The 27,060-nt window shown below is 40.4% G+C and overlaps 1 protein-coding gene across 1 annotated transcript; it reads left to right on the forward strand.

The window, feature by feature from the left end:
- LOC140064819 (BPI fold-containing family C protein-like) lies at window positions 1-26,800 on the forward strand. Its single transcript, XM_072112064.1, has 16 exons — window positions 1-110; window positions 4,672-4,794; window positions 6,564-6,675; window positions 7,501-7,629; window positions 7,710-7,865; window positions 9,416-9,479; window positions 12,388-12,448; window positions 12,917-13,008; window positions 15,598-15,777; window positions 15,862-15,909; window positions 18,762-18,923; window positions 19,005-19,090; window positions 20,397-20,433; window positions 22,678-22,741; window positions 22,829-22,896; window positions 24,787-26,800. Exons 2-16 carry the CDS (start codon window positions 4,689-4,691, stop codon window positions 24,877-24,879), a joined length of 1,458 nt encoding a protein of 485 aa, XP_071968165.1. The 5' UTR covers window positions 1-110; window positions 4,672-4,688; the 3' UTR covers window positions 24,880-26,800.
- The last annotated feature ends 260 nt before the right edge of the window (window positions 26,801-27,060 follow it).

The following is a 27,060-nucleotide window of genomic DNA, read 5'->3' on the forward strand; positions in this document are numbered from 1 at the left end:
ATAAAAGCAGAAGAACCAGATCAGGCATTGCATTCATCTTTTATTACCTTAGTAACCGAGAGCTTCACAGCTGAGAAGCAGATGATACCGGTGTGAGGAACATCTTACAGGTAAGTACCCAAACAAAGGCATTTATGGTAACTATGTCTTACAGAGGACCACAGCTGAAGTCAAAGCAGGTAGTATATTATAAGATGGATAAGAAGGAGCATAGATGGGTATGCAACCACAAAATCCCTAGTCACATCCTACACAGAATATTGAGGTTGGTGATGGAAAAGAGCCCAGAGGTGAAAAACCATAATGTAAAGTTAATTTCACATCTCTGAACCATAAATCCGATATTATATTCCATAATGAAGAAAAATAATGGAAAAAAGACTGATGAAAGATGTAAGTGCTTCAATTCACCATCTGTATTTTAGAACATTATAAAGAGCCTATTCACATAGTGTATGCAGTAAGATTAATATATACATTCTTGAAATATATATTCATATATATACATATAGTCACATCTTGTTACGTTTCTTTTACATCCGTATGCTATCTGTTCTTTGCAGGGTTTTTTTTTTGCAGATAGAATACTGACCCATTGATTTATATGGGTCTGTTCACATGCTGTTTTCTACTGATGCACAGACCATGAGAAGTACATTGTAGCATGCACTATTTTTTTCACATGTGTGGATCACTGGCCTCCATAGAAGTCAATGGATCCACAAAATAAACGGCACACTAATTACATCAGTAATATAACGGATAACATATGGACATGAAAAAAATGGATGCAGATACAATACAGACTGCACACAGATATGCAGAAGACACACCCTTCTGAATTCCATTTTTGACCACTTCTGGTTTTGGTTAATTCAAAAATTGATGAAATTGCTCAGATGTCTAATGGCTGGAGAAAGTTCTTAAAAATTTTAGTTCTTCTGAAAATGGCCGCTGAAAAACCATGTAGCAAATACAAATATAGGTAAAGTATAAATACGGTAAACTGACTCCTAAATCTCAATATAATCACAAGACGTACAATACGGAATGCTTTATAAAATCATTGAGGTAGATTTATTGATGCCAACTCCACGTCAAGTGGGTGTGGAAGAGCTGTGCTGTCTGGTGGCATGGGACAGTGCTGGGTGTTCCTACCACGCGCCTGAGCACCACCTATAGCATGCATAGGGAACTGTGCAAAATTGCAGCAAGCCACCGGATTTATCAGGAATATCATGTGGTCGGAGGGGGGCGGGGTTTAAATCCCCCCCGCTGTGTTGGTCCAAAATGTTGCATGGTGGATTTATTCATTATGCTTTAGGATAAATCGTTATGTGTGTTTGCATTGGAGCTGAGTAGTAGCCTTAGGTTCGAAATGTATAATGTTTTTAGCTTAGAGCAGTTGTCTGGGTAAATAGAAGTCAATGAAAGAGGATTTAATTTTCTTTGCAAAAACCTATAATTATTTATGTTTTATTTTAGTTGTCTTTGTTGTCAGATATTAAAAAAACAATGATGTGGTCTCCCTTAATCACGTTCTATCTATGAACCCTGAGTCGTTGGCAAGGACCATCTTTACTTCAGCAAAAAATATATAATGTATAGTAACAATTTATAAAATATCTAAAGTGCAACAATTATTTTTAATATATCATAATACATGTATATATATATACAAGTATCCACCAACACAGCACAACAAATTTTATTATATCCTCATATTTCCGATTAAGAACATAAACACATGGTACTGACGAGACACTCAAAATAAGACAGTATATATAATGTCATATATTAAAAAATAATTTTAAAAAATCATCTATATCCACCAGGGAACTAGATGAGGAGACCAGAAGGAAGGGATCTAGAACACAAAAATCCATGATCATATTAGCAATCAGGAAGCAGATACAGATTTTCAGATTTTTTTAGATTTATGCAACAATTTCCACTGGAGAATAAGCAAAATTTTTCATTTATTCAATGTGTTATATTGTCAGAGGCTTCACATAAAAGGTCCTACTAATCCAAATGGCCAGAAAAACTAAATTACTATATAAGTGATTTAGGCATACTCAGAAGAGTGTATAGTGTATATAGATAGGAGATAGATAGATAGATAGATAGATAGATAGATAGATAGATAGGTTATCATCCTAGGTCTCGAAGAGATACGCATCACCAATCTCGGGTCACTTTTCAGAATACCCCAATTTATATGTAACAACTTGTAAATGTCGGAGTATTGATTATGGTTTTAAGTAATCAAACAAGGTTTTCCTTCAGGAAGCCTTAATTTTGTAACAAATGTATCTGCTCTCGTCGTCCAGCTCGCTCACATAAAGATTCTAGAGATGACCCTCTTTGGTTAAGCAGATTCCCAAAATCTCAATGTCAAATCTCTTGAATGATGACTAAATGCGTCTTGAGTACTACATTTTCTCCTCAGACATAGAAATTGGCCCATTGGGATCCCATCTCTCAAGTGTCGTGGGCAAAACTGGAGTAATGTAGCAAACATTTAGTTGCAGTCTCTTTCCTTGTACAGAGTAGTCTCCATAGATTTCTGATGAAGAAATATTTGTAAATTCAGCAAGATTACTCCTGTTTGAGAGAAAACAGGAGTTAGATTAATCTGCCAGAATTGTTCAAATTGAGCTCAGTCACAAATATCTAAAAGGTCACAAGGTAGCCCCTCCAGAATATGAGCATGTCATCGATGTAACTATACCAGCCAAAGAGATGTTGCTGGAAGGCCCACTACGGATACATGTTGGTCTCCTCTCACAACCAGAAAAATAGGTTGGCATAGGAGGTAGCACCACGTGCACCCATTGTGGTACCCGAGACCTGTCTATAAAAGGTTCTGTCAAACAGAAAATAATTGTGCCTTAAGACAAAACCAAAAAGAGATGTCTCTCATCTCAAAATTAGTCTTGTCTAAGAAAGTAGAATGCAGAATTGTTGCCCACCTCATGTATAATTTTGGTATATATTGACTTTACATCCATGGAGAAAATCCAAATCTCTTCATCCATCATTTTCAAATCCAAAATTTTCAAGCTGATTTATGAGGTGTGAGGAGTCACAAACGGATGAAACCAATTTGGTGTAACCAGATTTTTCACTGTAAGAAAATCTTTTTCCCTTCGGTGATAATGCCATATCTGAAGGTTGCTTCTGTCCAATTTGGACTTACCGTATATACTCAAGTATAAGCCGACCCGAATATAAGCCTAGGTACATAATTTTATCACAAAAAACTGGAAGACCTATTAACTTGAGTATAAGCTTAAAGTGGGAATCGCATTGGTCACAGCCTCCAGCCAGTATAAAGCTTACCAGCCCCATTCCTCCCAAGTTTATAGCTAGCAAGTCCCTCCCCCTCAGTATAAAGCTGGCCACTCCCCTGCCCCCTAGTATATAGCCTGCCAGCCCATGCCCCCAGTATACAGTCAGCCCTTTCCCCAGCATATAGCCAGCTCCCCAGTATATATCTTGCCAGCCCATGTCCCCCAGTTTATAGCCTGCCAGCTCCTGCCCCCTAATATACAGCCGGCCACTTTCCCCACAGTATATAGCCTGCCAGCCCCTGCCCTATTGGTATATAGCCTGCCAGCCCCTGCCCCCACTGCATATTTCCTGCCAGCCCCTGCCCCCACTGCATATATCCTGCCACCGCTGTCCCCGCAGTATTTAAGCAGCCCATGCCCAAGTACGCCAAGCCTTTTTTTAAAAAATGAAGATTATTACAATTACTATTACAATTGATCATTGCAGCTTGGGGCAAAAGTTCGGTAAATTATAGGCATCCTAAGAGCTACACCAGAGTGCCCACAGAGTGGGCAGAGAGGTCATAGTATAAACATGTGCATGACTGGCACATATAATTCCCATATACCAGAGACAGTAGAGGAAGAGGGCTGAGACTGCCTCACGTGTATTGCCTTTAATGTGGCTTCCTCAGGGGTAATGATCTATCAAATGTCTGAGTATAAATACCTTAGTTGTATAATGGTGATAGGTATCAGCTGTGCTGTGCAACAAGCAAACATGAGCGTCTTCATGTTGCACATGCGTGTGACTAATAACTTCCGGTGCCATCAGTCAAATACCTTGCGTATGCGCAGCCCTACGACTGTGTGTAGTTTGAGTAACTCATAACTCATGAGTAACCACATGCGTGTGACAAAACCAATGAATACATGTAGCGCTATAAATGTACTTCCCATGCACCATAGGGGCAGTGAATAAACTATATGTACGATAAATAAAAAAACTAAATATAATAAAAAAATAATAAAATAAGATTACTTGCTCTAAAAAAATATGTAAATATATACAAAGACTTTACAAATAGACTTTACTATACAAAATTGCTGCAAGCAACCGGATTTATCAGAAATATCACATGGTAGGAGGGGGGCGGGGTTTAAATCCCCCTACTGTGTTTGCCCAAATTGTTACATGGTGGATGAAAAAGGCTTTCATTATGCTTTAGGATAAATTGTCATGTGTGTTTGCACTGAAGCTGAGTAGTAGCTTTAGGTTCTGTTTGTATAATGTTTTAGCTTAGAGCAGTTGTCTAGGTAAATAGAAATAATTGAAAGAGGATTTAATTTTCTTTGCAAATTCCTATAATTATTTATGTTTTATTTTACTTGTCAGATATTAAAAAAACAAAGATGTGGTCTCCTTTTACCATATTCTATCTATCAATCCTGTCCACAATTTGCTATGGAGAGAATCCTGGGGTCAACATTGTACTTGGAGAACAAGAGCTTAATAAAGGTAAGTAGTGACCTTTATGTACTGTATTCACTTATAAAGTACTTAGTAACTGTAAAGCTATAGTGATTTTACCAAATTCTAATATGTGATTCCCCCTTTAAAAACAAACAGAACAATGCCCACTTTGTGATGCTCACCCTTTTCTTTCCAAAGTTATGGCATTTTCTGTTCTGAAAGTGTTTAACAAAAACATTCCTGACCAGCGCTGAAGTGGAAGGGGAGAAATGTCTGTCAGTCTATGCCCTCAAGCTGAGGCCAGTTAGCTTGCCCACAGAAACCATAATGTTGTGTTCTCTCTCAAAGTAATTTAGCATTAAATCCATTCAGATTGCCACAAGTAAATCCAGTGAATACTGCACAGTGCAGATACAGGATGTATATGGTGACCAGCCTGGCAGCTTCCATCACATGCAGGAGCAGGGAACATGTAATAAGTGAAAGAAATCCAAGTAAACCACTTACATGAAGTGTATAGCCTGTGCTGTGTGACCACTAAGGGTTAATAGCATATCTGCACAATGCAAAAAGCGTCGATGACAAGGCGGAGAAGGGAGCAGCATGAGGTGCCGAGAGAGACACACTGGGGTGGAGGGAACAGGTAAGATCTTGTACCTCACTTATTTGTGCAGGAGACATCTGTGTCCACAGTCTTAGACACATCCAGCCCTTCTACATACAAAGAGAGAGCTCTGTCATGTGACCTCCTCCTCTGTGAGCAGGGAGCAGCAGTTCCTCCCTTCCCAAGAAACCGACTGATAAACAAACTATAAACAAAAGATGGACTCCAGGGCTTGTCAGCAGAGAGAGAGAATGCAGCCATTGCAACTCTAAGGTAATCTGAGGGGTATGGAAAAGAAACTACTTGATAGGTAACAAAGTTAATAGGCAAAGTTATTTTACATGAGCTATTGATTTGTGGGAAAAAAAACCTTTACAGTTACTCTTTAACCCCTTACCAACATGTGAAGTAATATGTCACATATGCATACGTCACATGCCAGGTGCGGGTGCATGGAGAGGTCTCACGGGCGGAGCCCTCTCCATAGCCGGTAAGTCTTTGCTGCATATTGCCAAATAAGCCATAACACAGCTCTGTAAATGGAAAAATAAAAAAGTTATAGATTTTTGAAGGTGGGGAATGAAAAATGAAAACGCAAAAAAGGAAAAAGGGCATCGGCGGGAAGGGGTTAAAATAGAGGCCTGTAGTTGGCCTAATCTAAAAGTAGGATTTGGCCTCTTTAAATCTGTCAATGATGATTTTGATACAAAACATCAACATAGAGAATGGACAACAAACAATATAGACAATGGAAACATATAATATATAAAATGGACAAATTAATAAATTCCTTTAAAGGGCTTGTAAATTCACAACATGTTGTTCACTATCCGCAAGACAGGTGTTAAATTTATCAGTGGGAGTCCCAGTGTTTGGGGTTCCGTTAATTTATGTAAACCCCTTACTAACTGTACAGCAATATGGAAATAAGGGCGGTCTAAAAATAAATAATAGTAAGTATTCTTTAGCACTGTATGGCGCTGGTCCCTTATCCAGAGTTAGTCCCTAACGGGGCACCTTATTGCTGCAATACAATAGTGCTCAGCAATGGACCTCCATGTTGCTCACCATACTAGATCACATACAATAAATTCCATTATTGGCGATCCCACCTACAGTAGTTCCTACAAAGTTCATCCAAAAATTTTCAAAAAGTTATTAAATGTTAGCTTTTTACCAAGTCAAATAACATGTTCTGTTCACGTGATAGGAGCAGAATACCTTGCGGATAAATTAATATCAAATGACAAAGAATACCAACTCCCAGATGTGTCCGGAAGTGAAAACATAGCATCTGTAGAGATTAAATATGAATTTACACAGTAAGTAAAAATAGTTGTAATGTTAACTGTTTATGGCATTAATGAGGTTTATTAATAATGAATGATATAATATGTGATGATGGCTTTAGCTGTAGACATTGCTTGACTGAAATGAGCTTTTTTTTTATATCAGACCCGAGAGTAAAGAACCCCCATCCACCATCACCAGATCTAAAACAACAAAACAGATCCTGTAACGCAACTCCATTATGTGTGGTGGCCACAGTTGGTCACTGATGTGCGGAGTCTGGGTGGCAGACCTGATAATGATCTGATATTGATGACCAGTGATAAGTCTGGGATTGGACTGGCCCAAAAGAGAACCAGAGGAGCATCTGGTGGGCCAAATTTATTACACAACAATGGGTTCTACTTCCTAAGGGTTCTCTGAGGATGGGCCCAAAAAAAACGTACTTGGAACTCCTCAAGGAACTCTTCTTGGGTTGTTCCCTCTAAGTCTATTGTACAAGTCCTATGGGAATATAAATGTAGTTGCAGAATTGCTCTTGACGACCATACCTGATTGCAGACTGCAGGTTGCCCTTGCTGTGTAGGCCTATGATAAAACATGGAGCCATTTGAATTTAGAAGACTTTTGTATACATAAATATTTAGTAATTTGGAGAAACAATGAGGATGTGTGTTCACCCAATCCTTTTTCCTCTACCTTACACTGTTTTAAAAGGGTTGGAATAAACTTCTTGTTTGGCAAAATTTCATTTAACGTGTTTGGGCAACACTGTTGAACTTTCAGCAAAGCTTTTGTAGACAATAACACCAATCTGAAAGGTTAACCTACTTACTTCTTTTTGTCTATTTGTTAAGGATGCGATTGGTAAAATTTGATCACGGGAATCTTCTTTCCAAGTGGGTTCCTGAGACTGGAATGCATGTATCAATGGAAAATGGGAGTGCTACAATCGAATGTAACTGGAAAATAGACACCTGGCTCATGTAAGCATCTTGATCATTGAAAAACATATCCCCATATATCAAATTACAGTGAAAGTTATACCTTTTCTTTTATTTTTCAGCCAAGATAGTGGCAGAGGCATCGTCACCATATCTGGGTTAACTTACTCCATTATAATGGGGATTCGCAGAATTGATCCAGGTGTACCATCGATATCCCTGCTGGACTGCCAATCTAGTATTCAAAATTTCGACATCCAGTTGTTCGGTAGACTTAGGTAAAACAAAGAAATGGTCATTTGTTTAAATTTAAGGGTTTTAGGGTAAGCTTCCTGTTTCTTAAGCATGTTTGCCAAATAAGTATAGACCTTGCTATGCAAATATAGATCCCGGACTTGAAACCCTAAATAAATATATGCAAAAGAAACAGGAATCCGGCTCTTCAGAGGTCCATTAAAAATAGTCTTGTTTTTATTTTCAACGCATTAAAATGGCAGTTACAGTAGATTAGTATTTGGCATATCCACCAACGCGTTTCGACAAAACCTCTTTCCAAATGCATGTCAACAAAAACGTCTTTCTCAGGGTCTAAACCTTGAGAAAGATGTTTTTGTCAAAGCGCTTCAGTCAATATACTGATACTAATCTGCTGTAACTGCCATTTTTAATGCGTTGAAAATAAGGACAAGAATATTTTTAATGGCCCTCTGAAGTGCCGGATTCCTGTTTCTCTTGCCTAACTTTTGGCCCTGGTTCCTGGATTGATATCACGCAGCGTCCTATGGTCCGGTGATCTGAACCGTGTGTTTTGAACTAAGGAAATATAGATCCAAAACCAGGCAACTTGATTTAAAAAAGAACAGTATGACACTTGACATCAGGCCAGACTTTTCCCAAAATACAGACCCCATAAGACACTATTCACAAATACACACCATATTATTCCTAAAAATTACAGATGCTACCCCAAAATACAGACTGTCCCTAATATACAGAACAAAGACCATCCTAAAGTACAGTGCATAGACTGTTCCCAAAATACAGACTCCTAAATATAAACCTCAGACCAGACTATCCCGAAAATACATATGCTCAATCAAGATAAGATTTACCTCAGTAATGGTCTAAATTAATTCTGTACATCTGTAAATATGGGGTTAATATTTGGGGGATAGTCAGTCTGGGGTCTGTATTTTTGAGACAGTCTAGTTGGGGGTCTGTATTTAAGGGACTGTCTGCTCATTCGTCTTGATTTCAGTTATGGTCATATCATGGTTCTGTATTAAGGGGATAGCCTGGCCCTGGATTTCTGTTTTGGGTATAGTGTGATTGGGAGGTCTGAATTTTGTGAATAGTGTGCTCTGCGGTTTGTATAAGTCTGGTCTGGGTTTTGTGTATGTCCATGAGCTTAGCACCTCATCATGTTTGGAAAGATGCTCTAAAATGACTAAATCTTTTCACAGTACAGGCAGTCCCCGGGTTACATACAAGATAGGGTCTGTGGGTTTGTTCTTAAGTTGAGTTTGTATGTAAGTCGGAGCTGTATATTTTATCATTGTAGCCCCAGACAGAACTTTTTTGGTCTCTGTGACAACTAGATTTTAAAAATGTTGGGTTGTCATAAGAACCAGGATTAACACTAAATCTTCATTACAGACACCTGTGATAACTGTTATAGCTGATTATTGTAGCCTAGGGATAAATTACAATAAATTACCAATATCCAGAGGTCCGTTTGTAACTAGGGGTCGTATGTAAGTCGAGTGTTCTTAAGTAGGGGACCGCCTGTATTTAATCATGTCCTGTTAATCCACAAATTTCTTTCTAGTTACATTTATGACACCCTAAAATATCTTCTCCAAGATGTGGCACGATCAGCTGTTAACTGGCAGGTGAGATCTACAAAGGCTTTAATAAGCTTGGGATTTTCTTATGGTGTCTCATCACGACAATCCTTTTCCATATGCTCTATGTTTCGCTCTTTCTTTCATTCGTAAGATAAAAACAGTAGTTTTTTGCTCATTAATGTACACTTTGCATCCCAACTTGACAGAAAAAACACAAATGTCGATATTTATGTTATACAAAAATTTTGATATATTTATTAAGCAAGAAAAAGTGAAATATCAAATAGTCATACGTATTGAGAACCTTTGCTCAGTATTGTGTAGAAGCAGCTTTTGAGCTACAACGACGATTAGAATGTCATGGCACATCCCACATAAAATTAACGATCTGTATTCATCATTCCTTTAAAATGACATCACAAGGTATTCAGTAGGTGTAGGTTAGAACCTACGCGTGTTGGCTAACTACTAAGCCTTACTTATGGTACTCAGACTTAGAAGTTAGCCGAAATGCGTAGGTTCTTACCTACACCTACTGAATACCTTGTCAGTAGTAAAGGGAAAAGCAGCACTCTGTCTCCGATTCAAAGATTTATTCACATGTGCATGCACGGCAACGTTTCAGCTAACTTAATGTAGCCATTTTCAAGCAGTGCAAAACAGTGTTACACGGCGGGTTTAAATCCCCTGGGGGATGTGATGTCAGAGATGACGTTTAACAATGTGAAAAAATTCATGAATATAGCAAATATAAAAAAAAACAGATCAAATACATAATCAATGTTGCACAGGTGTCTAGAAATATCTACTTGTATGAATATGTGAGAATTAACAAGAGAACATTTATGTGGTGAACCGCCGGCCCAGTCTGAGGTCCAGAGCACTCTGGAAGAGGTTTTGAGGATATCTCTGTACTTGGCCATATTCATCTTTCCTTCAAGTGCAGCCAGTTGTCCTGTCCTTGCCCCCAAAGCCTGATGCTGCCCCCACCATGTGTCACTCTTCTGATTGTATTTGGCAGGTGATGAGCAGCGCTTGGTTTTCTCCAATGCTTAGAATTAACACCAAAAAATTCAATCTTCGTCTCAACAGACCAGAGAATCTTATTTCTCATAGTCTGAGAGTCTTTCATGTGTTTTTTTATAAACTTTAAGCATCTTTCATATGTCTTGCACTGAGGAGAGGCTTCCGTCGCAACATTCCACCATAAAGCCACAACGGTGGAGGCTGCAGTGATAGGTGATTTGTGGAACTTTCTCCCATCTCCCTACTGCATCTTAAGAGCTCAGCCACAGTGATCTTGGGGTTCTTCTTTACCTCTCTCACCAAGGCTGGACGGTGATAGGGATACCCTATAATTGTGATTTAGTGAGATACCTTTTATTTTAAAAGATATAGTATCACTAATATAATTCAGTATCTTATGATTCAGTATCTTACATAAATTTTAGGTCACAGACCTTTACTTAGGAATCAAGAAGTTTTTAGCATCACTGACTTCACAAACATCAGCTCAAGACAGAATAATGGAACTGGATATCTCAATCCGGAAAACACACACAGCAACATCCCTTGTATCAACATAAAGGGAATAATGACTGAATGTTTCTAACAAAATGTTTCACTTTGCCCTGAAAAGTAAACTTACATAAGCTTTTCAGTGAGATTAGTGAAGATTTTAGTGAGATTAGTGAAGATTAGAATAATGTAAAAGATTGGTTGAATGCATACTTTTGCCAAAAATGATGCATGTTATACACCTTTTTCTGAATTGTATATAAGATCATAACCTGATAAATAAATTATGCTTTTTGCCCAGATTAAGCTTGTGCACCAACAACTATTTAAACAATTAGACCTCCGTCTAATATACTCATTGCATTTGTTGAGTTGAGATCTAACAACGGCCAGGTTGAGGAACAGTTGTAATCATACCAAAATTCTTTCATTTAAGGATTATGGAGGCCACTGTGCTCTTAGGAACATTGAGTGCTGTAGGAATTATTTTGTATCCTTGGCCAAATCTGTGCCTTGCCACAATTCTGTCTATGAGCTCATTGGGCAGTTCCCTAGACTTCATGATTCTCATGTAGTTTGAGCTGTGAGTTCGTATATAGACAGGCATGTGCCTTTCCTATTCAAGTGCAATAAGTTAAATTAAACACATCTGGACTGCAATAAAGGAGCAGAATCATCTCGAGGAGAATCAAAAGGAAATGGACAGCATGTGAGTTAAATATGAGTGTCACAGCAAAGGGTCTGAATAATTATGACATTTAGCTGTGATATTTAAGTTTTTCTTGTGCAAAAAATGGCAAAACAATCGACATTTCTGTTTTTCTCTGTCAACATGGGAGGCAGAGTGTACATTAATGAGCAAAAAAAACTTTTTTTATCTTAACAATTGGCTGCAATGAAACAAAGAGTGAAAATTTTACTGTACAAACTATACAACTTATGTAACTGTTTCACTGTTGGTTTCTATTGCATATAACATGCTGCATGCTCCTCCACGTGATGCAAGCTGTCAAGTTAGTCACTCTATACAGTAGTCCTTTATGTACACACTATAAAGAGCTTAGTGGATTTACTAGATTTACACTAGATTTATTTCTAAACTACTTAAGGAGAGAACACAAGGCACCATGGGAACTGTGGGCAGTCTAAATTTGACACAGTTTCAGGGCAAAGGCAGTAAGTGGTTAGTCTCTCCTTACTTCACTACTGCTGCTGAGGATTTTCAACAAGTGGCTTTAGTACAGAAAAGGCCGTAAATCTTCATCAATCGTTAAGAAATAAGTTACATTTTAATGATGCAGCCCGTTAAAATTATGTAATAGACATGGGAAAAAATGGATTTCCATTTGGCTCTCCTAAATTTCTCCACTTTATATTAGTGCACAAAGTTATATCCTATATATTGTTACGCTTTACACTTGTATCTCTATTTCAGTTCTGTTCAAGGATGAGAACTCAATCTAAAAAATGGGATAAGTCATTAAGTAATTTGCAATGTGAGTACATGAAATGCTTTGCAATATGGTACACAGCATCACCTTATCATGTCATTGTGCACACTGGTTATCTGCGGTAAATGTTTTCAATACTAAATATTATAGTCCATTTCTTAGTAGTGATCAAAAAGCAGGTGCCACTTAAAGTTTCTAGTCCCCAATGCAAAATTTGCATCAAGACGCCAAATACTATATAATGTATCATTTATGGGATGAGTATTCCTATAGTGGGAAGATTCCCATATTCAGTGTGACCAAAATTCTGTAAATTATAGCCGGTCTCCTAAGTGATGATGGATACTATACTGCCTTCTACATATAGCCAATAATATTTTACTAAACCTGTATTGTCTGATATTTTTATTTTACATTGTAATATCCAATTGTTGTTTTATTGCACAAAATATTTCTTAGTAACCCCTGACTGACACATTAATCAGATTATATTTTATTCATTTTGTTTTACAGTGAATGTGCCCCTAAATCCCTTGGTAGACCTTGACTTATCTATTGTGGGTAACCCGGACATTTCAGACAGCTATGGTACTTTAGGTTTTAAGGTAAGAACCACAAGCAAGAACAGGCAAGATTGTATAATGATGTGTATTATCTAATGCACCTTAAACAGGTTGTAATAACTGTGCAAGGATGAGGGGGTGACACAAGAGCTTACAGTCTATGAGGATGAGGAGGTGGCACAAGAGATTACAGTCTATGAGGATGAGGGGGTGACACAAGAGCTTACAGTCTATGAGGATGAGGAGGTGGCACAAGAGCTTACAGTCTATGAGAATGAGGGGGGACACAAGAGCTTACAGTCTATGAGAATGATGGGGTGACACAAGAGCTTACAGTCTATGAGGATGAGGGGGTGACACAAGAGCTTACAGTCTATGAGCATGAGGGGGTGACACAAAATATTACAGTCTATGACGATGAAGAGGGTGACACAAGAGCTTACAGTCTAAGAGGATGAGGGGGTGACACAAGAGCTTACAGTCTATGAGGATGAGGGGGTGACACAAGAGCTTACAGTCTATGAGGATGAGGGGGTGACACAAGAGTTTACAGTCTATGAGGATAAGGGGATGACACAAGAGCTTACAGTCTATGAGCATGAGGGGGTGACACAAGAGATTACAGTCTATGAGGATGAGGAGGTGGCACAAGAGCTTACAGTCTATGAGGATGAGGGGGTGACACAAGAGCTTACAGTCTATGGGGATGAGGGGGGGCACAAGAGCTTACAGTCTATGAGAATGAGGGGTGACACAAGAGCTTACAGTCTATGGGGATGAGGGGGGGGCACAAGAGCTTACAGTCTATGAGAATGAGGGGGTGACACAAGAGCTTACAGTCTATGAGAATGAGGGGGTGACACAAGAGCTTACAGTCTATGAGAATGAGGGGGTGACACAAGAGCTTACAGTCTATGAGAATGAGGGGGTGACACAAGAGCTTACAGTCTATGAGAATGAGGGGGTGACACAATAGCTTACAGTCTGAGGATGCGGGGGTGACACAACATATTACAGTCTAAGAGGATGAGGAGGTGACACAAGAGCTTACAGTCTATGAGGATGAGGGGTGACACAAGAGCTTACAGTCTATGAGGATGAGGGGGTGACACAAGAGCTTACAGTCTATGAGGATGAGGGGGTGACACAAGAGTTTACAGTCTATGAGGATGAGGGGATGACACAAGAGCTTACAGTCTATGAGCATGAGGGGGTGACACAAGAGATTACAGTCTATGAGGATGAGGAGGTGGCACAAGAGCTTACAGTCTATGAGGATGAGGGGGTGACACAAGAGCTTACAGTCTATGGGGATGAGGGGGGGCACAAGAGCTTACAGTCTATGAGAATGAGGGGTGACACAAGAGCTTACAGTCTATGGGGATGAGGGGGGGCACAAGAGCTTACAGTCTATGAGAATGAGGGGGTGACACAAGAGCTTACAGTCTATGAGAATGAGGGGGTGACACAAGAGCTTACAGTCTATGAGAATGAGGGGGTGACACAAGAGCTTACAGTCTATGAGAATGAGGGGGTGACACAAGAGCTTACAGTCTATGAGAATGAGGGGGTGACACAATAGCTTACAGTCTGAGGATGCGGGGGTGACACAACATATTACAGTCTAAGAGGATGAGGAGGTGACACAAGAGCTTACAGTCTATGAGGATGAGGGGTGACACAAGAGCTTACAGTCTATGAGGATGAGGGGGTGACACAAGAGCTTACAATCTATGAGGATGAGGGGATGACACAAGAGCTTACAGTCTATGAGCATGAGGGGGTGACACAAGAGCTTACAGTCTATGAGGATGAGGGGAGGACACAAGAGCTTACAGTCTATGAGGATGAGGGGGTGACACAAGAGATTACAGTCTATGAGGATGAGGAGGTGGCACAAGAGCTTACAGTCTATGAGGATGAGGGGGTGACACAAGAGCTTACAGTCTATGAGGATGAGGGGTGACACAAGAGCTTACAGTCTATGGGGATGAGGGGGGGCACAAGAGCTTACAGTCTATGAGAATGAGGGGGTGACACAAGAGCTTACAGTCTATGAGGATGAGGTGGTGACACAATAGCTTACTGTCTGAGGATGCGGGGGTGACACAAAATATTACAGTCTATGACGATGAAGAGGGTGACACAAGAGCTTACAGTCTATGACAAGCGGAGTACCCAGGATTGGTTAATAAAGAGTTAAAGTTGCATGCAGTCAGCGAGTGTGATAGGCCGGCTTATATCCTTGGTATGTGCACAGTGCATATGAGTGCTAATGATTGCAGGGTGCTGTGCTTGTCAATTTTCAACACTGCCATACTGTCATTCCCAAAACTCTTCTATAGTCATGTGATTGGCAATTTCAAAGTTGCAATGCCAAATACAACTTGTAGACAGGTTTGGAGCTGATTTTGGAAAAAAGCATCCATAGTTCTCTGAACTTGGACTACCACTATAACACACAAGTTATGTTAAAAAATTGTGTATCCTCTGTAGAATATCTACAATGAATCCATTGTATTTATTTAAACCAGAATATCCTTTGACTAGTAATCAATGGTGTTCCATGTGCTCCAAAAAAGTAGGACAATGGCCAAAATGAATAACTATAAGTCAATCTCCTCCAAATAGGGACTTTTCCGTACACATAATGAAGCACGCAGTAAGGCTGCTTTCTCTCCGGCACCCCTGAAAATCTCCAAGCAAGATGACAACATGGTTAATATTGGGGTATCCCAGTCGTCATTGGCCTCCATCGCTTCGGCTTATTACTCTGCTGAGTTTTTGACTTTTCAGGTCTCACATATGGTAGTAAGTATAAATTAATATAATAGCAGCTCACATGTACTATAACACGTTCTTACTTCTTATCGATTCCATTTTTTTTTTGTGCAGGGCTCTAAAGCATTAAAAACCTCAGAGTTGGCTAAATACATGCCGGAGGTGAGTGTATCATTTAATGTATCAATAAGAGTATTTTGGGAGTTTATTCAAGACAGCAGAGCTGTTATCAGTTTCCTCTTGGTTAAATTGTAACAAAACATTTGAAGCAATTTTTTTGAATTTCAGAAATAGACTAAGCAGGGGATATTAGTAAACTTTGTAATATACTTTTATTAACCCCTTAACGCTCTGCGCCGTAGCTCTACGGCGCAGAGGTATAAGGGATGTATGAAGAGGGCTCACGGGCTGAGTCCTCTTCATACAGAGGTGGGGGTTGTTGCATATTGCAGCAAACCCCCACCGCTAATAACCGCGGTCGGTGCTTGCACCGATCGCGGCTATTAACCCTTTCAATGCCGCCGGCGACTATGCGCGGGCGCCGCCATCTTTATTGCGATCGCCGCGCCCCCGAACGTCATGGGTGGCGGCGATCGGTTGCCATGGTAGCCTCGGGTCTTCGTTTGACCCGAGACTATCTGGCATCTGCAGATTCGTTACAATGCGCCAGTGGCTCATTGTAATGAATGTGCTGCAAAAATGCCATATATTGCAATACAGAAGTATTGCAGTATATGGTAGGAGCGATCTGACTATCTAGGGTTAATGTACCCTAGATGGTCTAAAAAATAGTGAAAAAAAAAAGAAAAAAAAAGTTTAAAAAATAAAAAAAATTTATAAAATATTAAAAATTCAAATCACCCCCCTTTCCCTAGAACTGATATAAAACATAATAAACAGTAAAAATCACAAACATATTAGGTATCGCCGCATCCCAAAATGCCCGATCTATCAAAATATAAAAACGGTTATGGGCGGCGGTGACCTCCGAGGCGGGAAATGGCGCCCAAATGTCCGAAATGCGACTTTTACACCCTTTTACATAACATAAAAAATGAAATAAAAAATGATCAAAATGTCGCACAGACCTCAAAATGGTAGCAATGAAAACATCGCCTCATTTCGCAAAAAATGACCCCTCACACATCTCTGTGCGCCAAAGTATGAAAAAGTTATTAGCGTCAGAAGATGGCAAAAAAATTTTTTTCTTTTTTGTACACATTCGTTTCATTTTTGAAAATGCATTAAAACACAATAAAACCTATATAAATTTGGTATCACCGCGATCGCACCGAACCAAAGAATAAAGTGGGCGTGTTATTTGGAGCGAAGAGTGAAAGTCGTAAAAACTGAGCCCACAAGAACGTGCGTTTTTTTTAAAATTTTTCCACATTTGACATTTTTTTTCAGCTTCGCAGTACACGGCATGTTAAAATAAATAACATTACGGGAAAGTAAAATTTGTTACGCACAAAATAAGCCCTCACACATGTCTGTACACGTAAAAATGAAAAAGTTATGGATTTTTTAAGTTGGAGAGCGAGAAATGAGCCGAAAAACCCTCCGTCCTTAAGGGGTTGAAGGGGTTTTCCCATAAAGGAAAGCTCTCAATTTTTAACCACCTACTTTTGCAATGTTACTCAGTTTTATTGCTGTTTTATCTCCTATCACTCAGTGATGGTCTGTGTAAGATTCCAGGGTGTGGGAGGGGACTCTATAAGCAGACACTTCATGATTCCTCTGTGCTATGAGATTCTGTGTGCTGAAAATGTGCTTAGATTATTAGGGTACTGGGTTTAACTACACTTCAGTTCGTTTCTGAACATTCACTAGTATCTGAAACATAGAAAAGGAGAGATGAGACAGCAGAGTCACGAGATGGATATAAGACACAATGACACACTCTGCTCTGCTGCCTCACCTAATCAATAAAACACACAGTCAGCACTACTATGTTAGACTTCTGACCTTAGATCCAGAGATTGGGGGTCATTTACGTTTTCCCGACGTGTTACCCGAATATTTCCGATTTTTGCCGATTGTACCTGAATGGCCCCGGGATTTTGGCGCATGCGATCGGATTGTGACGCATTGGAGCCGGCATGCGCGCGACGGAAATCGGGGGGCGTGGCCGAACGAAAACCCGACGTATTCGGAAAAACCGCTGCATTTAAAAACCGAAAATGTGTCGCTTGGGAAGCGCTTACCTTCACCTCGTCCAGCTTGGTGTATTCCGGCGCGTTCAGATGATTTTCAGCGCAGCAGCGCCACCTGGTGGACGGCGGAGGAACTACCTTCATAAATCCTGTCCGGACCCGAATCCTGTGCAGAGAACGCGCCGCTGGATCGCGAATGGGCCGGGTAAGTAAATCTGCCCCATTATCTTGTTTGCAGTGCTGCTGTCTCCTCTTCAGGCTGCTGAGAAAAGTGTAGAAGCAGCTGCAACTGGACAGGAAGTGCTTGTGTCTGTTGTGCCCTCTGCCTTCTGCCCCTCTCCCTGCCCCTGCAATGCAAGAGAAACCAAAGGAATCTGCCCGACTCTAGTTAGGAGCTTACGGTCGGATCCAGGGACAACCAAACTGTAAACAGCAGAACTGATAGGAAAGGTTGGAATTATAATTGTGAAATGCTTTATTTTTGTTAATAACAGTGAATTAGAGAATGTGTTATTTAAGAATATTGTCTTTGTGGGAATACCCCTATAAGTAAAAATTTTGATAAAATCAGATTACAATGAGATAAAGAAAATTGATTGAATGAGAGATTTTATCATAGGATCAGTCTGAATCCCAAAGAGACCGAAATTAGTTCTGCTTACATAGAAATATACACAATGGGGTCTCTATCACCTACTAGAAGTTCTATTTATCAGAATCCCTTTATATGTAGATGGAATCATTGGTGCTTTTCAGAAGTAGAAACAGCACCATGACTCTGCTACTACAACAATCTATTACTACTACTACTTCTATGACTACCACTAGTAGTTTAAATACTGTGTTTCTATTTTCTAGATTTCTCAGCATTTTCCAAAACCTGTACCAGTAAAAATTTATATTTATGCTACAAGGACTCCGGTGGTTTTTCTTCATTCAAAGAATATGACTGTCCAGTTCGGGCTATCTTTACAAGCATATGCCAATGCCAAGCATGAGAATATCTTCAGTGTTAACATAGTACGTTCCTTACATGTCTACTATGTATCTTAGACTATAATGTGAACATGTCAGTCTGTAATGCCAGCATTTCTTGTATAGGTGGCCAGTGTCCAACTAAATATGTCCATGTCAGAAGCCAGAGGAGCACAGGGGACAAATCTCACAGCATCTATGAACTTGAACAGGTAATTTACTTATTATTTAAAGGGAACCTGTCAGCAGAGGTCCATTTTATCTGGGGACAGGTTCCCACACAAACAGTACAGTATATTGCACACATGTTTTCAAAATATATGTATGTTACTAGGTTATTGAAATAAACAATATGAAAGTTTACCTGGTGCCCTGCCAGATGCTTCAGCTGAGTCCCGAGGGGGGCATTTCATCTGCTCCTGGATCCTTTCGACCATGACCGTAGCTTGTCGCTCCCCCAGATCAAGAAGTCAACCCACCCCCTCCTCACTGCAGCAAGCTATTCTCATGCTTGAGCTCTCTCCCTCCTCTTGACCATGTCTCCATTCTCAGTACACATGCGGTGCATCCATTGGTCTGGTTGCAAGGCAGTGAGGAGACACGCAACTCACATCTTAGTGCACTTTCCAGAGATTCAATCATAGGTCACTGTGGCTTTTCAGAGCTTGGTAGTTAATTCAAACCAATCCTGGTTGAACGACTCACCCCCTTCTAGACTTCACCAAAACAGTACCACAGAACCCAACTAAAAACAAATCAATTTATAAGGGTACATTCACATGACCATTATGGGGGCAGTAAACTAGCCAGACCATGCGACCAGGCTACGTCCCCCATAAACTTCTATGGGTCCCGGACACAATGCAAAATACAGGATATATATATATATATATATATATATATATATATATATATATATATATATATATATATATATATATATATATATTATGTGTGTGCCCTATATATCATTGGGAAGTAAGAGTTTTCATTAAGGAGATTGCTAATTAAGACCACCATGTAGGCGTGTGGAGTCTTATAGCCATGGATGCTCCACAAGGGGGATTCTGGGAAAATATGCAAAGTTTTCCTGGATGGGATAAGGAAAACCACACCTCTTTTAGCTACCTTGTAAGGCAGCTCCCTTGACATCAAGCATGATGGCCTTATGACATGATGCAAGATGCCCTATATATCAGCAGATTTGTGGTGCGGCTACTTGTCTGTACCCCTCTTCCTCCCGTCCCTGGGCTTGTCTGGAATCCGGCCTGTCTAGCATGCGGACATCTGAATGTAACCTAAGCAGCACAACCCTTTCTATCAGCATTGTGGCCTGGTGCTTCAGATTAATATATAAAAGAAATTTAGTGCTATTCTTGTATGGGGAACGAGGATGTGATCTCGATGAATAAATCAACAAAGACAATAATCAGATTTCTAAAGACTACTGCATTCAATGTATATGACTTATTAGATGTATCACTACATGTACTAAAGTTATAATGTGCCTTCCAACAGGTTACAGATAGAAGGCAGTCCACCTAAAGAAAACAAGGTAGGATGTATAACATATATGATCTATCAACACCTGCATAAGAGTCAACCTGCTCCAGGCATACCGCACATAATATTGTACAAGTTTGGAAATCTTTCAATACAGGAGGACTTTACTTTGCACTTTTCAAAATTTTATACATCATATGGTACATGATGTACGTAACATATTTGTGTTGTAAAAACACCTTATCCCTCCAAAAAACAAGCCCCCATTTGAATACTCAATTTGGGTGAATGGGGCTCCTGCCCCCTGTGCACCTGTAGTGCGTGTCCTCACATACACCTACACATGAATGGGCTTTCGTTGTTAAATGCTTGTTACATCTTCCCTTAACCCCTTAACGCTCTGCGCCGTAGCTCTACGGCGCAGAGGTATAAGGGATGTATGAAGAGGGCTCACGGGCTGAGTCCTCTTCATACAGAGGTGGGGGTTTTTGCATTTTGCACAAAACCCCCACCGCTAATAACCGCTGTCGGTGCTTGCACCGATCGCGGCTATTAACCCTCTAAACGCCGCCCGCAAAGTCGCGGGCGGCGTTTAAAAGACGGCGGCGCGCGGGCGCCGCCATCTTTTTTTCCATCGCCACACCCCCGAACGTCATCGGGGGGCGGCGATCGGTTACCATGGTAGCCTCGGGTCTTCTCTTGACACGAGGCTACATGGTTTATGCAGGTTCGTTACAATGAGCCAGTGGCTCATTGTAATGTAAGACCTGCAAAAACGCCATATATTGCAATACTGTAGTATTGAAGTATATGGTAGGAGCGATCTGACCATCTAGGGTTAATGTACCCTAGATGGTCTAAAAAATAGTGAAAAAAAAAGAAAAAAAAAAGTTTAAAAAATAAAAAAAATTAATAAAATATTAAAAGTTCAAATCACCCCCCTTTCCCTAGAACGGATATAAAACATAACAAACAGTAAAAATCACAGACATATTAGGTATCTCCGCGTCCCAAAATGCCCGATCTATCAAAATATAAAAACGGTTACGGCCGGCGGTGACCTCCGAGGCGGGAAATGGCGCCCAAATGTCCGAAATGCGACTTTTACACCTTTTTACATAACATAAAAAATGAAATAAAAAATGATCAAAATGTCGCACAGACCTCAAAATGGTAGCAATGAAAACGTCGCCTCATTTCGCAAAAAATGACCCCTCACACATTTCCGTGCGCCAAAGTATGAAAAAGTTATTAGCGTCAGAAGATGGCAAAAATTTTTTTTTCTTTTTTGTACACATTCGTTTAATTTTTGAAAATGTATTAAAACACAATAAAACCTATATAAATTTGGTATCACCGCGATCGCACCGAACCAAAGAATAAAGTAGGCGTGTTATTTGGAGCGAAGAGTGAAAGTCGTAAAAACTGAGCCCACAAGAACGTGACACATTTTCCACATTTGGAATTTTTTTTCTGCTTCGCAGTACACGGCATGTTAAAATAAATAACATCACGGGAAAGTAAAATTTGTTACGCACAAAATAAGCCCTCACACAGGTCTGTACACGTAAAAATGAAAAAGTTATGGATTTTTGAAGTTGGAGAGCGAGAAATTAGCCGAAAAACCCTCCGTCCTTAAGGGGTTAAAGGGAACCTACCACCACGAATCTACCTATAAAGGTAGATCGGGTGGTAGGTGGATGTAAGGGACGTGAGGAGAGCTCTTTTTAGAGCTAATCCTCACGTCCCCGCTAACTTTTGGGAAACGTTATTAACCTAATATGTAAATTTAGTTATGCGGCTACTGGGGCGTGGAGTAGCCGGCACGAGGCTACACAGCGCGGCTACTCCACGCCCCAGTAGCCACATTACTCCTCCTACCCTGTTGTGTCCGGCGCGCAGCTCCTCGTAGCTGCGCGCCCTCGTCTGACAAGCCGGCTACTGGGCATGCGGAGTAGCATCATATCGGACGAGGGCGCGCAGCTACGAGGAGCTGCGCGCCGGACACAACATGGTAGGAGGAGTAATGTGGCTACTGGGGCGTGGAGTAGCCGCGCTGTGTAGCCTCGTGCCGGCTACTCCACGCCCCAGTAGCCGCATAACTAAATTTACATATTAGGTTAATAAAGTTTCCCAAAAGTTAGCGGGGACGTGAGGATTAGCTCTAAAAAGAGCTCTCCTCACGTCCCTTACATCCACCTACCACCCGATCTACCTTTATAGGTAGATTCGTGGTGGTAGGTTCTCTTTAAGTGCTTATAATTCTGTAATAGTGACCACATTCTCCTTATCCCAGGTGGTGGTGACAGAAAAGGCCGTCCAGCAGCTCTTTCGTGGCTTGATAATACCATCTATTAATGGTAAGTCATGCAATCCCAACTCTCATAAGACTATTATCATTATTTTCTGGCAAGTCCTTTCATGTATTCTTATATTTTACCTTGCAGAAGATTTATCAAGAGGCATATTTATTTCCAGCAGTTTCCTGAAAAATGCTGCAGTCTATCCTGAAGAGGTGAGAGAATTTCTTCTATTGGTCTATATGTAATTATCAATGGTATGGTAGTGGCACAGTTGGCCGAGCACCGGTTTCCATATCTTGATCATCAAGGCCTAAATTTGTCACTGCTAAAGTGGCTTGGCACTTCACCATCCTATTAAAGCGAACTTCTCAGTAGGTTTGGTAGCCTTCATATAAAGCTGGCGTTTAGGGTCCCAAACCTGTGTACTCTACCTGTATCTGTGGTTGAATTTTGTAGATTTGAGTTGGTGTAGGTTTCAGGGTTATGGTGACCAGATTCTGTCCGAGCTCCTGGCTCATTCACCCTGCACATAGTGAAAATGAAGGTAATTGTGCATTCATCTCATTTAGAGAATCGTACTTCACTATGCACTTTGCCGGGAATCTGAGGCAGACCCAAGTTTCCTTACCAGTCCCACCTTTACTACCTGAAGTCTCCATAACCCTGACACAGAAACAAGAAAGGTAAAAAGTTGTGGGGCCCTAAGCCTAAAAGGAAGCCCTGAAGGAATTACGCCAGTTTAGGTGAAACAAACCTACTGACAGGTTCCCTTTAACTGCATATCCCTTTAGTAATTACCATGTTTTACTGTATGGACATGAGTAAGTGGAATATCTACTACTACTGGAAAATGTATCAAGCATCGGATATTCTTGTGAGGTCACTATAATTTAGAAGTCATTATAATTATAAAATACATATATTGTAAGGTCTGGCAATGGACCTAAAGGGGCTATGACACTAAACCCCTTCCCAATTGTCCCTGCTTATTGCCCGGCCCACTCTAGCAGTGGGTAGACAACTAGAAGACATTTCCCTCTTGGGCCTAAGTGCAAAACATAGAAAAAAAGACAAAACAATACAAACATAGAATAATCATCAAAGCCGGCTCACAAAGAAGAGGGCCAGAGCAGTACATAATTACAAGATAGAAGGGTAGTCTGGATACAGACAGAAGGTTGGTATAGCATAATACTTTGAAGAGAAAAAAAAACAACACCTAGATACAAGGAGCTTAGCGCAATCTAAGTCCATAGCAAACTAAATCATTGGAGTAGAACTGGGGATGATGTCGGTACAGATGTTACACCAATCCTTTCCCAACAGCTAGATTTTTGAACCTATCTACTTTCATGGCCCAACAGATGATACATGCATATAAGGCAGACAGCTATGTGTACGGTGTAAGGCATGGTGAAAGGATATCCAGTATGAGTTTACAATTAGGGTTCCAGTGTATAAATTGGCACTAGATGGGAGTGGCAGGATTCAGGGGTAATGGACCCACTGTACCACCGCGGAAAATGACGTAAGCCAACACCTGGGAGCGGAGTCTAAGTGGTACCCAGTTTTCACCAGAGCAAACCGCAAAGGAGGATGGACTTGCTGCAGCGTGGTACCACCAGGCTTCCACAGGCACGACCTTGCTCGCAGTGGCAGCCAAGGCAAGGTACAGAGTCGTGAGGCAGAGACAGAGTCAGGGCAAGCAGGAGGTCAGGACAGGCAGCACGGGATAAGAGTCGGGACATAGTGGAAGGTCAGGACAGGCAGTCCAGGAGCGAAGTCAGGAACGGAAGTGAGGTCACAACGGGAAAACACTATAAACTAAATCACTATAAATTGCAATTTAAAAGGTCAGCAGCAGGCGGGCGCCAATTATCGGCGCACTGGCCCTTTAAATTTTATGGAGCTGGCGTGGGCACATCCAAGCCTAATAGGCCAAGCTGCAGGAGACACTGCTGGAATCCGGAGGGGTAAGTAAGGCAGCAGGCACGGAGGGGCACACGGATGTGCCTGTAACCTGAGACATGGGTCGCAGGGGCACCCGTGGCAGGGATCTTTGGTTATTGGATATAACTAAGATTATTATTTCTTTATTTCAGGGATTTGCGACATTGGCTGCTGATTACAGAGAAGTTTTTACATTTATTTACCAACAAGTAATTTCTCAAGGCAATTCCGATATGTGTTTTTAACCGAGAAAATAAATATGGCTGGAGAGTCACAGTTGGATTTTATCGTCTCCTATACTTATAATGTATGGCTTAAGAGATCATAGAATTTATATGTTTTCTTGAATATCAATGATGTTGGTTCATGGAGAAATTGAGATTTTAGAGATGGTGGAGGCCGATTGCGTCTGGCAGTGAGTCAAACCATTCTACTTTTCACTTCAGAGAACTTATTTCAGATTTATCATACAAATCCAGATGTGGTGGACAGATCTATAAAGTGGGACTTTAACACCTCGTGTGCCACATTTATCTATCTCTCTAGGCTACTACTGTTTCCTCCAAAATAAGACAGTGGGGTACAGGTATGACACTTTTTGCTTGCCTTTTTCTTTAATTTTTAAGATTTTTCATGGTTTTTGTGCTCATCTGCGTCTAAAACTGACTCTTTTCAAAGTTGGCCATTTTCTAGTTTCTTGCACTGTTCCCTGAGTTATCACCTTAATCCTTTAAAAAAAAGTCTATGGCTGCTGAAATTAGCTAGGGAACTAATTTTGGACTTTTGGAGCCTTTTTTTTTTCAAAAATTTCCAAATTCACAGACGTCACATTCACAAACGTCACATGTACCAATAAAGATAAAAGCTACATCAAAGCTACACTAAGCTACATCAGACCAGCAAGAAAGCCAAGAAAAGTCCCAAAAAACAGAAAAAGCCGGACTTATGATACATGTACCCCAGTGTCTTAAAAAAAAACTTTTGTTTGTAAAGAAGCACTAGGTCTTATTTTTAGGGAATATCTTATTTTTCCATGAACAAAAATTCACAATTATTGTTGAACAAAAAAATCACTATACTGTCAGTCCCTGGGTTACGTACAGGATGGGTTCTGTAGGTTTTTTCTTAAGTTGAATTTGTATGTAAGTCGGAACTATATTTTGTAATTGTAGTTGCAGTAAAAAATGTTTTGGTCTCTGTGACAATTGGATTTTAAAAATGTTGGCTTGTCATAAGAATCAGGATTAACACAAAAGCTTAATTGCAGACACCGGTGATGGTATAGCTGTTTATTGTAGCCTAAGGCTAAAGTTCAGTAAATTAGCAATTACCAGAGGTCAATTTGTAACTAGGGGTCGTCTGTAAATTTGGTGTTCTTAAGTAGGGGACCGCCTGTATATTTATATCCTGTAGTCATCACATACATCAGCATATAACTCTGAATTCCATCAAGAAAGTTCTGGTGACTCTCTGTCCGTGTACCTTATTTTTCGGACTATAAGGCGCACCAGATTATAAGGAGCACCATCAATAAATGCCTGCTAAAACGACTAGGTTCATATATAAGGTGCACCGGATTATAAGAATGAATGACCAGCAGGTGGCAGACTTGTGCACAGTTCAAGGCAGCTGTTGTCTGTAAGTATGGTTCATATATAAGGCGCACTGGACTATAATTTCTGAGAAAATCAAAGGATTTTTTTGTGCGCCTTATAGTCAATCCTGGTATTTCTGCACAAAAAGCAAGATTTTTTTATTTAAGGACCATTATATCAAAAACCTCTCTAATATCCTTATAATTCGCCGAACTCTGAATTTCTTGTTACTTCATTTCTATTGGAATCATTGTCCCCGATGTCTCATGTTCAGCACTTTCCATCATTGACTCCGTCTTGTCCCGGGAGCCGCTTGTAGCATTTGCAACACAACAGTCAGTGATTTTACCCCATGAATTCTACACCCATGTCACAGCCTCTTGTAGTATGGGGGGGGGGGGGTAGCAATGACTGCTGCTAGGTCTTACTTTCAGGGGAGGCCTTATATTTCTAAGCTTGAAATACATTGCACTAGGTCTTATGATGAATCTATTAGTGACTATTGTTGGATATTCCCATTGTGTATTTCCTATGAATGTGTTTGGACATAATAAATTTGTGTGATAACTGATGTGTGATGAGTTCTTTCCCATATCTATACCTCTGGCAGTCATTCCTCTGATCCATGTGGGGTCTGATGTCAGATAATACGCTAATTCCCCAGAAACCACCACCCTGGTCATGTGATGTCACACAGGTGCACAGCTCATTATATCACAGAACACAATCAGAGCTGTGTGTTATATCTGTGTGACATCACATGACCAGGGATATAATGAGCTGTGCACCTATGTGCCATCACATGACCAGGGATATAACGAGCCGTGTACC

The sequence above is a fragment of the Engystomops pustulosus genome, chromosome 6 (assembly GCF_040894005.1).
Source record: "Engystomops pustulosus chromosome 6, aEngPut4.maternal, whole genome shotgun sequence".
Lineage (NCBI taxonomy): Eukaryota > Metazoa > Chordata > Amphibia > Anura > Leptodactylidae > Engystomops > Engystomops pustulosus.

What these genes read in the sequence shown, in the direction of transcription:
- LOC140064819 (XM_072112064.1), top strand. Translation starts at nt 4,689, where the DNA reads ATGTGGTCTCCTTTTACCATATTCTATCTATCAATCCTGTCCACAATT. An exon ending in AAAATAGACACCTGGCTCAT is followed by an intron (nt 7,630 to 7,709) that starts GTAAGCATCTTG and finishes TTTATTTTTCAG; the next exon opens with CCAAGATAGTGGCAGAGGCA. An exon ending in ATATCTTCAGTGTTAACATA is followed by an intron (nt 18,924 to 19,004) that starts GTACGTTCCTTA and finishes TTTCTTGTATAG; the next exon opens with GTGGCCAGTGTCCAACTAAA.